We start from the raw sequence: 12102 nt of genomic DNA, 5'->3' as shown, positions 1-12102 counted from the left end.
TGTCCCAGGAAATTGAAGGACTTCGAAAATATTTCTTGAGAAGGCAGCTTCGTCAGAACTCCATCGAGTAGTTTGTGTTGCTGATAGTTTTACACCATTAAAGCTACAACAGGATCACTTGGAAACCGTCGAACACTCTGCAGAAAGTAAAATGCAGAAACTGATTGGCAAACCTTTGCATGGGAGGCACCAGAACGAGGTCAACAATGATTACGTCGACATATCTGCGTCTCCTACTGGTTGACTTCCAGAAGGTTGTTTCCTGAGACAGAGGGCTTCATGCTCGCCATCTAGGATCAGGTGATTCAAACAAGGAACTACATGATATATATCGCCAAGGATGCCTCAGTGGCGGATGAGAGCTGTCGTTATGGCTGTGCGGCACATGAAACTATCCAGCACATCACCGGGGGATGTCACAAGTTCACGGGCACGGAGTACAAAAGAAGACATGATGCCGTTGCCAAGATTCTTCACCAAGAATTGGCACTAAAACACCAACTTCTAAGTTCGAAAAAAGGTTCCTTATGACAATTACCATCCCGATGCTGTATTGGAAAATGAACATCACAAGCTCTACTGGGATCGCACGGTTCTCACTGACCGGAAAATAACCCACAATAGACCAGACCTCATATTGCTCAATAAGGATGAGAACAGAGCACTATTCATCGATGTGGCGATTCCAAATAATAACAATCTTCTAGATAGGCACACTGAAAAAATTTCTAAGTACAGAGATCTCGAGGAGCAAACTAGGAGACAGTGGAAGCTGAAAGATGTCAAGACCATCCTTATTGTCATATCATCTACAGGCCTGATACCGAAGAAACTAATAGAGAACTTGAGGAAACTTCAGCTGGACGAAAATATCTATAGAGTCATGCAGAAGGCGGTACTGCTGGGAACGGCGAGAACTGTACGCAAGTACAGGGTGGGCAAAATTCGTTGTCTACCGAAGGGATCTCGAGAACTATAGCAGATAGAAGAAAACGGACGACACATTCTCGAGCTCTTTTTTCTTGACTAATCCAAAACTGAAAACAGATCCAGCCTAACGTTCATAGATTTTGAGTTATGAACGAAAATTGAGAAATTGTCATTTTCAGTGAAGCTGAATAACTCTTTTATTTGAATTCGTATTCAAAATCCGTTGTTACATTCTACAGGCACTTTTTTATGAGGAATTCAAATATGATATTGTAAAATTTTTTGATCCAGTCATTTTCGAGATACGACAGGGATTTCTGATTTTTCAAATGTAAACTATAGTCGAAAGTCCTTTCATTCTGCTGCAATTTTTTTGCTGATTTCGGAATGTTGAACATCGGAATGTTGATATTTATGCGGCCGATCGAACAATTCGAGAAGTTCATAGAGGGCATATTCGAGTTGTGACATTTTGAGTAAATCATTATAATAACGTGCGTTCAAAAAAATTCGTCGTCAAGTAGGCTATGGAATTTTAAACGTCGATATTGCATATCTAAACGTAGTTCTTAGCTTGTGCTCTATTATTATTACAGGTTAGCTGTCAAGTTAGCGTTTTGGATTGTTGTTAAATTAAAATTATCAGCAAATAATAAAGATGGTTTTTACCGAGGTACAAAAAGCATTCATTATTGAATCCTACTTCAGAAATGGGGAGAAAATAGAAGGCGAGTGGAAATATTCTGTTGAGAAATGTCTCGGCGACTTCAGGATCGAGTATCCCAACGTTGCTGTAGATTACCAATCTTTCCAGAGTACTGTTTCGCGATGTGTGAGCGTTTTTCGTGAAACAGGTAGCGTTCAAAGAAAAAAAGGAAGTGGTCGACCAAAGAAGAGAACACCCGAGTTAATCGAAAATGTTGAGAATGTGATGACAGAAGCTCCACGAACCTCTGTTCGGGTTTTATCTCAACTAGCTGGAGTCTCTGTTGGTACATGTCACACAATTTTGAAAGAAGACATCAATTTGTATCCTTATAGATTGACATGTTATCAGAAGATTGAAGATGTTGATTACCCTCGTAGAATGGCCTTCTGTCAGTGGTTTCTAAACGAATTCATCGATAACCTGAATAAAGTTTTCTTCTCCGACGAAGCCTGGTTTCATCTTTCTGGATATGTCAACTCCCAAAATATGAGAATGTGGAGCAGTCAAAAACCGGAAAATTTTTACATTGAGACACCACTTCATTCTCAAAAAATTGGAGTTTGGTGTGCTATCAGTCAGAGAAGAATTGTGGGACCTATTTTCTTTGACGGAACTTTAACAGCAGAACGCTATAAAGAGGATATTATCATGCCTTTCATAGCTGAATTAAATTTCGAAGAGTGGTCATATAGTTATTTTCAACAAGATGGAGCCAGAGCACACACAGCTGTAGAAACATTGGCTACACTAAGGAATATTTTTCAGGATCGACTCATTAGCCTCAATACTGAAAATGAATTTCCTCCAAGATCGTGTGATCTTACACCATGTGATTTCTTCTTATGGCCTCATTTGAAGAATTCTATCTTCCAATCACCTATTTCTAATCTGGACGAACTCAAGACTAGGATCATTGAAAAAATTCATCTAATTAACGATGATCCTTTTATATTGAATAATGTCTTTGAATCTCTCAAAAGAAGATGTGAGAAGTGTTTGGAGCAAAGAGGAGGACATTTCCAACATCTACTTTAATTATATAGAACTCTTAAACGTGAAACTCATTGTAATGAAAATCCTATAATTCAGTTTCTTCAGTTATGGCAGAGACTGCCTCTGGTCATGGATTTTCACTGTCAGCGTCAATTCAATATTTTATTCATTGAGAAATAAACATATTCTGAGGTTCTTAGTGTGATTTATTTCTATTACCTACTGTAATAGGTACAACCTTTTCAACTTTTCACATAATTGTAAGTACAAAAACCATAATACTCGATTCGTTCAAGATTCATGTCTTTGACTGATGAACTCAGGTTAATTTTTCCAGTCGCCTCAGATTATTTGGATTCTTGCAATCTAATTCAATGAAAAAATGCTAATAAATCATTATTGAATGTGCAAGTAATTTTTTCTGAGAAATTGCCTTTTCATACAAAATTACGATAAATAGGTTAATGTCATCAATGTTTACATTTGGCTGTGATGACTGATGAGTGTGAAGTAAGGAAAGAATTACGTTCAGTCACAGAAAATCAACCTACAAAATTCCATAGCCTACTTGACGACGAATTTTTTTGAACGCACGTTATATGTTAAAGAATGTGTGGAGCTGGTGGAAGCTGGAGTTGTAGTACATAGATATATTGATTACTTTCTTACCATCATATAATTTTTCTGCAACCTCCACAATTAATCTCTCATTCATCTCAATTCACCCGCTAGGTACTACGAAAATCAATGCGACATACAAATCAAACAATTATTTGGGAAGCTGCTGAATACTTCTATGTTCGATTACCCATGACAATAATGCATTAAAAGGAAATTAACCAATAAAACGATTCATTAACAGCTAATTTCGGTTACGTTAAACAGTGCTATGATTAAGAGGTCGGCGGAAAAATATATTTAATTCCTACAATTACTGTGTTACAATAATGGGGAATAAGTCAAGTAAATGCTGATTTCGCTTTACAATATTCAAAATATTATAGTGAATTGTAAGGTCCATTAGTCACTAAAAATTGAACTAATTCTTTCTTGTATATTTTGATATTCCATATAGAATGAAACCGTCTGGGTAACGCATTGTAGATGTTCATAAACATATATAATCCATTCAAGAATGATTGACATCCCAGTAGGTCTTGAAAGTCTAGGCGCAACTTAATATTTGGTCACAAAAGATTTCTAAAAATGTATGTACTTTAAGTCACAGAACTGGAATATATTAATATAAGTATATGAAAAAGGGAAATATTCAAATTTGCAGCATATTTATCAGCATTCAGAATGGATACAATTATGTTTCCAATGCTTACGATTAAATTAAGAACATAAACAGCTGTACAAAATTTAAATAACCGTCGGTAAGAGCATAGATTCACATATTCACAATACCAACCTGAATTCCGCAACACAAAATCTGAACTTATGGGCTATTACCAACTTAAATTCGATTTTCCACAGCCACCCGAGATGTCAATCATTCTTGAATGGACTATATGTATTTTGCATTATTTTGTGACAGTATTAGTTGTTGTCTGGGATACATATAGGGATTAATTTTCCTGGTGTAGTTTTTGATTAGAAATTGTTCAAATAGTCCACTGTGGCTTTGTAGAAAGATAACGCATCTTAGCACATATATTGATGTTACGTTAGGATTTTATTCCTTTTGAAAACACCTCTGCATGTCTCCATGTTTTTCATTCGATATATAACTCTGATTGATTTCTTTTGTGTTTGAAATATTTTATTCTGAGATGTGCTATTGCCCCAGTAAACCGTAGGATAAGGTTTATTGAAAATTGGCGATGTACAGAAGCTTCAATGTATCTTCTTGGATTTGATGTTTCATAACATTAAGAGTATATATAATGGCGTTAAGTTTTCTGTTAAGGATTTCTATTTGTGAGTTCCACTTCATACTGGGGTCAAGCCAGATTCCTAAAAATCTTACTTGTTCTGAAGTCCTTACTTCAACGTTATTCAGGGTTATATATTCTGGTACAGTGTATCTATACTCCATTCACTTTTATTTTAGCATTTAGTCAAAACATTTTTGGGTTTTAAATCAACGCTATGTTGCCCGTTCTACGTAGAAGTTTCTGTTATTACGTACTTTATCACAATATCGAATCTCTTCGGAAAATATGTGACGAACATGATTGAAGTTTATACAAACTGATTGAAGGCATACCACATCCAGTTATTTGCATGGAAAATACAAGGGAAGAGGTCAGTATAATATCATAATATGCACCAGCTTGGGGAGAGTTAATGTTCGTTACCTTCTTTGGCTAAAGTTTGAATACGTTACATCAGTTTTAGATTTCAAAAATATTAACCCGAAGATGTTCACCTTAATACATTGATATAATAATGATAATTAGGTATAGGACAAGTCAAATGAAAAATAGAAAAATCAATTTTCGGGAACTCATTCTACGATGACATTCATCGAAAATCGAAAGTTAACTTTTCGCATTAATTCACTCAAACATAAAATTCTCAAATGTCACCACTTTTTTGGTCTCCCAATACTTTTGAATAGTGTTTTGTGCGAGTGCGTTCAAATTGTTATGACCTGACGTGGGAAGTGCAATCCCATGTCACATCAGAACAATTTAAACGCTCCTGCGCAAAATCGTATGTTAGATTTTTGAGTCATGCGCATTATGACGTGGTCCCATGTCAAGTCAGAGTAATCCGTGAGCACCTTAACGCGTCATTTTCTTTGTAACAGTTCATGATTGACGTACAGCAGAAATGATCTACGGACATACGGATATTTTCCTATAATAATGTTTTCAACTTCGATTTTAGGATATATAAATATATTCCAACTGGAAGTATTTTTCATGACCATTATTTAGTTAATATTGGTGAAGTCGTGCCTATATTGGACCTAAATTGGGACCCAGATGAATGAAGTCGACGTTTCGGACATTAATTGTCTGATGTTACAGAACATTTTGGTTGCCCTTCATCATGACTAATTCATTAACATTCTCTGTTAATATGATATTCTCTCAAGTGCTCTAGTGTGTTTTCGGAGATATAAAAAAAAAGAGTAGTAAGGGTATTTTCATCTAAATAGACAGAAACTCACCATTCTTGAGTGAATGTAAATCCAACAAAAGGTAAATGCAGTCCAGTAAAGGCATTGTTAGCAGTCGGAGGCATTGCATCAGATAATCTGACATCATTGTCATCAACATCAAAATTCGATGTGTCAGTTGGACTTGAAACTTCGGGTATATAGGGAGCATTGCTATCTCGCACACCATTCCAATCAACACCAAAAAACCATGGATGATTCTGTAAAAAAAAAATAATGTCGCACCACTTCATATAATAATCAAAAGCTGTCAGCGGATAATTAAAGTAGATTTTTGAAGTGCCTCAGATTACTAAAGAAAAATCACGTTTTAAAGTTGAAAGAATGTGAGTGTTACTCCAATCCTACAAAAATGCATCCATCGTCATTTAAATCCACGGTATAATAGAGAGGCTACCGCACTATAAATGATATAGAATGAGTTTCGATAGAACTTGGAGCAACCAAAATGATGTTACGATTGTCGGACAAGAGAGATATGTATAAACTGCACCATCTATCTAGAGTCCTATAACGTCGTTTATTTGATGTACCTTAGTTTCATGAGTAAGAACTTATCCAACAGTTCCAACCAAGATTACAGAGGCGTTCTATCAACTTTAAAGCTTCATACTTAGTTTTCATCATTGACACAAAAAAAAAACAATTTACAATATGAACTGATTTGAATGAAAAAATTATTATGCAACACCGTATTAACGAAGCCAAAATCCTGAGTACTATATGTTTTTCTTAACCAAAAATATTTTGAGTAATGAAGAATTAAAAATTCTGCATAAAAGTAATGTATTGAAGTAAGAAGTTGCATGCTTCACAGGTAAATATTAGTATTACAAGAATTATTAACTAATATTTCCAGCTATAGATTGAATAATAGATGCCGAATATATGTTTATCATTAATGAAAGAATATTCATTGATTTTCGTCCTATATTTAGGAAACTTATGACTTGTATTTCGTAGTGAAAAATCAGCATATCTAAATAAATCAAAGAATGAAATCCAAACATACATTGATGAAACTTCAATAGGATTCGACTTACTACAAAATCCTGAATACCGTTTTGTCCCAATCTGAATTCTTGACTGCATATTAATTTTTTTATTAGATCTTTAGCCTCATCACTAACTTCGATATCGGCTGGAAAATCGAAGCAATTCTTATGATTCATAATTTTGCCATAAGTTTCCACTAAACTCTCTGCATAGAATGGAGTTTCGCCAAACAACATCTCATACATACAGACACCTGAAATGAAAAAAAAAATGATAATTTCTCATGAAATATTAAACCTACCGCCTACATATAATTTTTAGTTTTGGAACTGTTCGGTTGAAGTTGCATTCATATTATGCCGCGAGCCGAGCCGACATGTAAATGAAAAGTTTTACGATCAAATAGTTTGTGCCTTGACGATTGCGCAACTGCGAAATCCTTTTTTGAGCACAACGGTCGTAGTGTATCTACGCCTACTTGTGATAGAAGTGAACCATGTCCCACACGCGAGAAGCGATTGAATCCGTTCGTACTTCTTTTAATTGTATGATGGAAATAAAATGTGGAAATACAGGGTTTTAATAAATCATTGTAAGATGGCAGTTGGCTTCATACAGAGTGTCTCATTGGGAAACGGGAAATACTCAAGAGGCCTTATACAGGGTACCGAGGTGGTTCTGAATGTACCACATTTATTGGGTCTGTCCTTGTAATAGTCGTATAACTTCCCATAGAAGTAACTGTGAAAGAAACATCAAATCATGTGCACTAGCAGAACATGTTAATCGAAAAGACCATTGAATGGACTATAATAACTCAAAAAACCAAGGAGAAACTAAAGCTAAATTACCTCCTCTACCAGCTTTCGAATATTTTAAATCATTATAACTCTTTTAGGCCCAGTACTTCCACCTGCGAATAGCTTAATTTATTCGATAAATAAGTCTTATTCGTAGGATAAGTAAAAATGCAGTCTTTTGACTTTCAGATAGTGTTATTCAACGAATAAATCTGTCATTGAAACTTAAGAATAAGAGTTTATATTTCATATATGAACATAGATCGAATGTCGGTACGTAATTATAGGTAGAATTTTTTAGATTCTGGAAGTATGTTTATTCTTTGTATGATTTTCACGAAATATTCGCTTTTTAGTTGGAATGATGACAATTTCTACAATGCGGTGTCTCATTGTACACTAAGGTCTAAGACACACTACCGATAGTAGGTCAACGCACACGAACGATCATTCAGTCGGTGACAGTAACAGGAGATGGATAGGAATACGTTGAGATTGAGATGTTTTGCGGTTTATTTGAGGTACCGAATTGATTGAAAAGCCAATATTATACCCTTTTTGAATTTATTCCATCAATCAACTGAACAGACACTTCCTCCAAAAGTTTCTTCTTCAGTATTCTATTTGAGTATTCTGCTGTTGAGGTATCATATAAATGTCTACTCTTCTGTACCTCACAGATTAATTTTTCAATGTCTATATCCATTTATGATCGTGTACCTTCTATTTAAAACTCTCGCATACAGAAATTCACAACAGAATAGAGATCAAGAACCGACTAAACTGTCGTTCGTGTGCGTTTAAACAAGAGAAACCTATATGCCCATCTGCTTCACCGAGAATCGTGACGGGTGCAAAAATGGAGCGCGCTACGACTGTTTTGTAGGCCCGACTAAAAGTCGGTCATATGCGTTGGTACATTAACATAAGTGTTCTGCGTCCTGTGCGTTAGGCCTAATCAGTGAAAAGTAGTATACCCTGTTTTTATAGAATTGCTATTCGTCAAATCATTTCATCTGAAAGCACCGAAATAAGGTATCCTTCAGATAAAAATTGTTTGACAGATACTTATTCACCATAGTCAAAATTTATTCGAAGGTGAAAGTACCAGGCCTTAAAATAATATATTATTTTTGTTTAATATAAGCAAATGTAACTGGCTGGAAGACTTAGGTCGATAGCTGTTTGACTGACTGATAAATAAAGTTTTTTTTTTCTCTCTAACTCAAAAATTTTAGATTCTGAGAATAACAAAACTGAAGGAATTTTTTTGCAAATGGTACATATAAATTCAAATCATGAATCTATGAATAAGAGGACACATTTGAATAACCTCAGCCAAATTTATTTATTTATTACACTTTTCATGTATTTCGAAGTCCATCACACACATTTTCTTTTTTCTTATTATCTGGGAGCAGCATTATTGCTTGAAATTCAAAATATCAACTTCAACCATAAATAAGTGAAATAGATAACTAAAAAAAAAAGTTTGTGACCATAAGACCCGTATGACATATAAAATTGAATTTTTTAAGTATTCGAAGATGACTGTGGTGATTGGATGGAAAAGTTCATACACGTTGTACAAAGTAGACCTTATATTTAATACAGCGCTACCGCCGCTACCAGAGTATTCTGACCAAAAATTGACTGCAACTGGTCAGTTGCATGTCGGCGTCCACTGGGACACCAACTTTTTGATTGCGTATGTGGGCGCATTTGAACCGCCTGTGATCAAACTGTTGCGCAACTTTCGTGAAACTGAAAAATTTAATGTCGGCAGCTGGCCTTAGACAACAGTCTTACCCAATGACCACCAATCACATTCAGGACCATATCTTCCTTGTCCATCTTCCATTGCCTGAAAAAATAATTAATGAATAGATGAGTCATTTAATTCAACCTCATCATCACATAAAATAATGTTACTGGAGTGCGGCAACATTGCCAAGTAGCTCATTCGATGTGTAACTTCGTATTCAATCAGACAAATTTTGATACTTAACTGAAGAATACTCCATTCGCTTTTATTTTAGCACTCGGTTGGCCATGAAATAATTTTCTCAAGTTTTATAACTAGAATGGAGTAAGTCAGATTTGTTCTATCATTACAACACGTTCAGAGGTGTGACAAATTTGAATGATTGAATTATATTTCTGTGTTTAAGCATTTCAAATTAATGTTAAAAAAAGAAAGCGTGGCTTAAAGGTCGTCATTTTCACATCAGCAGTCAAAACTCATTTTTCTGAGTACTAGAAATATGATATTCGGTATACATAATCCAGCAGATGCTAAAAAGTGTTACAAATTCTGAAAAAAATCATTCAATTCTGATATACAGTACCAGAAATATAGTCGAATGTAATTTCGGTCAGAATGAATCAATCATCCTGTCCGTATATTGGCAATGAATGCTTCTGATGATATACCCTATATATGTTAGGAGTATGTAAAGTTCTTCGTGGGACAGCCTGTATAGTAAAAAGAATTTCTAAAAAGAGTAATTTTGGTTACAATGACTTGCTTTTGTTGACATAAAATTTTGCGTTTTACTCTTTTGTATTTATACTTAACCCTTTTATTTAAAAATTTTGAAAAGTGATATCTGTCCTCCATTATATTCCAATTATTTGTGGAAATTTGAAGTACACATATTTGAAAGCAGATAATTGATCCATCAGCATAAAACTAGAAGTCACCACCAAAAAGGGTTTGACACCTTAAGTTTCGTTAGGTGAAATATTACTGTAGTATCCACGCCCATGTTCAAAAATTAAGCAACATATCACAAGAATTTGGACAGAATAAATGAACAATGAATTATGATTTTGCTAACGTTTCGGAAATAATTGTTCCTTTCTCAAGGCTAGAAAGAAAGCATTTATTTATATATTTCCAACATATACCACTGAACATTATACACCATCATACAACTAATAAAACATATATTTAAAATAGTTAGGAAAAGTCAAGAATAAACAAACAGTTTTGATTAGTGACAGTGAATGGAATAAAAACAATCCGTTAGGAATAACAATTATAAGTTTGTCACCGGGTTAGTTTCATGTTTGTGATCAGATTGATGTTCACTTTTTATATTTGTTCACACTGTTTTTTTGCCGGTTGGGATAAATTATGTAATAGGTAATAATACCCAGACACTGAATATGAGAACAATTATGTCAACGGTACATCGTATTCACTACAACGCATGTACTCGTAGTTCAGGTTCAATAACTTCATTATTTTTCTCTCATTGACTCATAGAAACTGTTTGTTCATTCTTGGCTATTTTTAATATATTTTTAATTAGTTGTATGATTAGGTATAATGTTCAGTGTTATATGTTTTGTCTACAATTAATGAATGCTTTCTTTCTAGCCTTGAGAAAGGGACCATTACTTCTGAAACTTTAGCAAAATCATAATTCACTGTTTATTTATTCTGTCCAAATTCCTGCAAACATTGCAATTATTATCATTATACAGTCCTCACCTACTGAGCCTGCTTAACTACATATTCAATCAAATACAGGGTGGCCATTTGAAAACGAAACAGATGAAATAAATTTTTTCGATAGAAATGCTCGGACAGGTCGATTTCTGTTTCGAGGGGGACAACTTAAGATGTAGGTTACGGACGCATAGCGCTTCAACCCTTGCTACTACAACCCTCACCCCCAATTTTTGAATAGGGAAGATGGGGTGAGTGATACCTCATTTGAAAGGTATTTTTATACTGATTTCAGCACAGTAATTGTTTTTTCATTTTATGCATTAGTTCTAGAAATATTCTTAACTAAGTATTTGAAAATGAAGTGGTGTTTTCATGGCACTTGTAGTGTTTTTTTGTGAAAAATCGACATTTTGAGCTTCAAAACAACCATGACTGTGGCTTCCTTCCTCCAATCCACTGACATAGAAATCTTTAATCAAGATGTCGAACAAACAAAGCGTATTGCGAAGGAGCTCAATCTTGCTTGTATTGCAGTATTTGCAGTATTTCCAATAACATGCGGTAACACTTGATCGATAGAAATCTCCAAAAAGAGATATGTACGTATTTGGACTTTTTGGAGATTTCTATCGATCAAGTGTTACCGCATGTTATTGGAAATACTGCAAATTATATCGAAGATAATTTAGATTGAGTTTCAGCAAGATTGAGCTCCTTCGCAATACGCTTTGTTTGTTCGACATCTTGATTAAAGATTTCTATGTCAGTGGATTGGAGGAAGGAAGCCACAGTCATGGTTGTTTTGAAGCTCAAAATGTCGATTTTTCACAAAAAAACACTACAAGTGCCATGAAAACACCACTTCATTTTCAAATACTTAGTTAAGAATATTTCGAGAACTAATGCATAAAATGAAAAAACAATTACTGTGCTGAAATCAGTATAAAAATACCTTTCAAATGAGGTATCACTCACCCCATCTTCCTTATTCAAAAATTGGGGGTGAGGGTTGTAGTAGCAAGGGTTGAAGCGCTATGCGTCCGTAACCTACATCTTAAGTTGTCCCCCTCGAAACAGAAAT

At 34.7% G+C, this 12102-nt stretch overlaps 1 protein-coding gene across 4 annotated transcripts in view; it reads right to left on the bottom strand.

The window, feature by feature from the left end:
• The window catches only part of LOC123323036 (serine/threonine-protein kinase Genghis Khan), a 163785-nt gene that overhangs the window by 132204 nt on the left and 19479 nt on the right, over positions 1 to 12102 (bottom strand). For all 4 annotated transcript variants that reach the window (XM_044911233.1, XM_044911236.1, XM_044911234.1 and 1 more), the window contains exons 6-8: positions 9371 to 9425; positions 6809 to 7014; positions 5757 to 5965 (exon numbers count right to left, since the gene is read on the bottom strand). In XM_044911233.1, coding sequence (XP_044767168.1) covers positions 5757 to 5965; positions 6809 to 7014; positions 9371 to 9425 — 470 coding nt within the window. The remainder of the gene's footprint in view (positions 1 to 5756; positions 5966 to 6808; positions 7015 to 9370; positions 9426 to 12102) is intronic.

Source organism: Coccinella septempunctata, chromosome 1 (genome assembly GCF_907165205.1).
Source record: "Coccinella septempunctata chromosome 1, icCocSept1.1, whole genome shotgun sequence".
Lineage (NCBI taxonomy): Eukaryota > Metazoa > Arthropoda > Insecta > Coleoptera > Coccinellidae > Coccinella > Coccinella septempunctata.
Note: the sequence above shows the minus strand (reverse complement) of the source record. Positions and strands in the feature narration are given on the sequence as shown.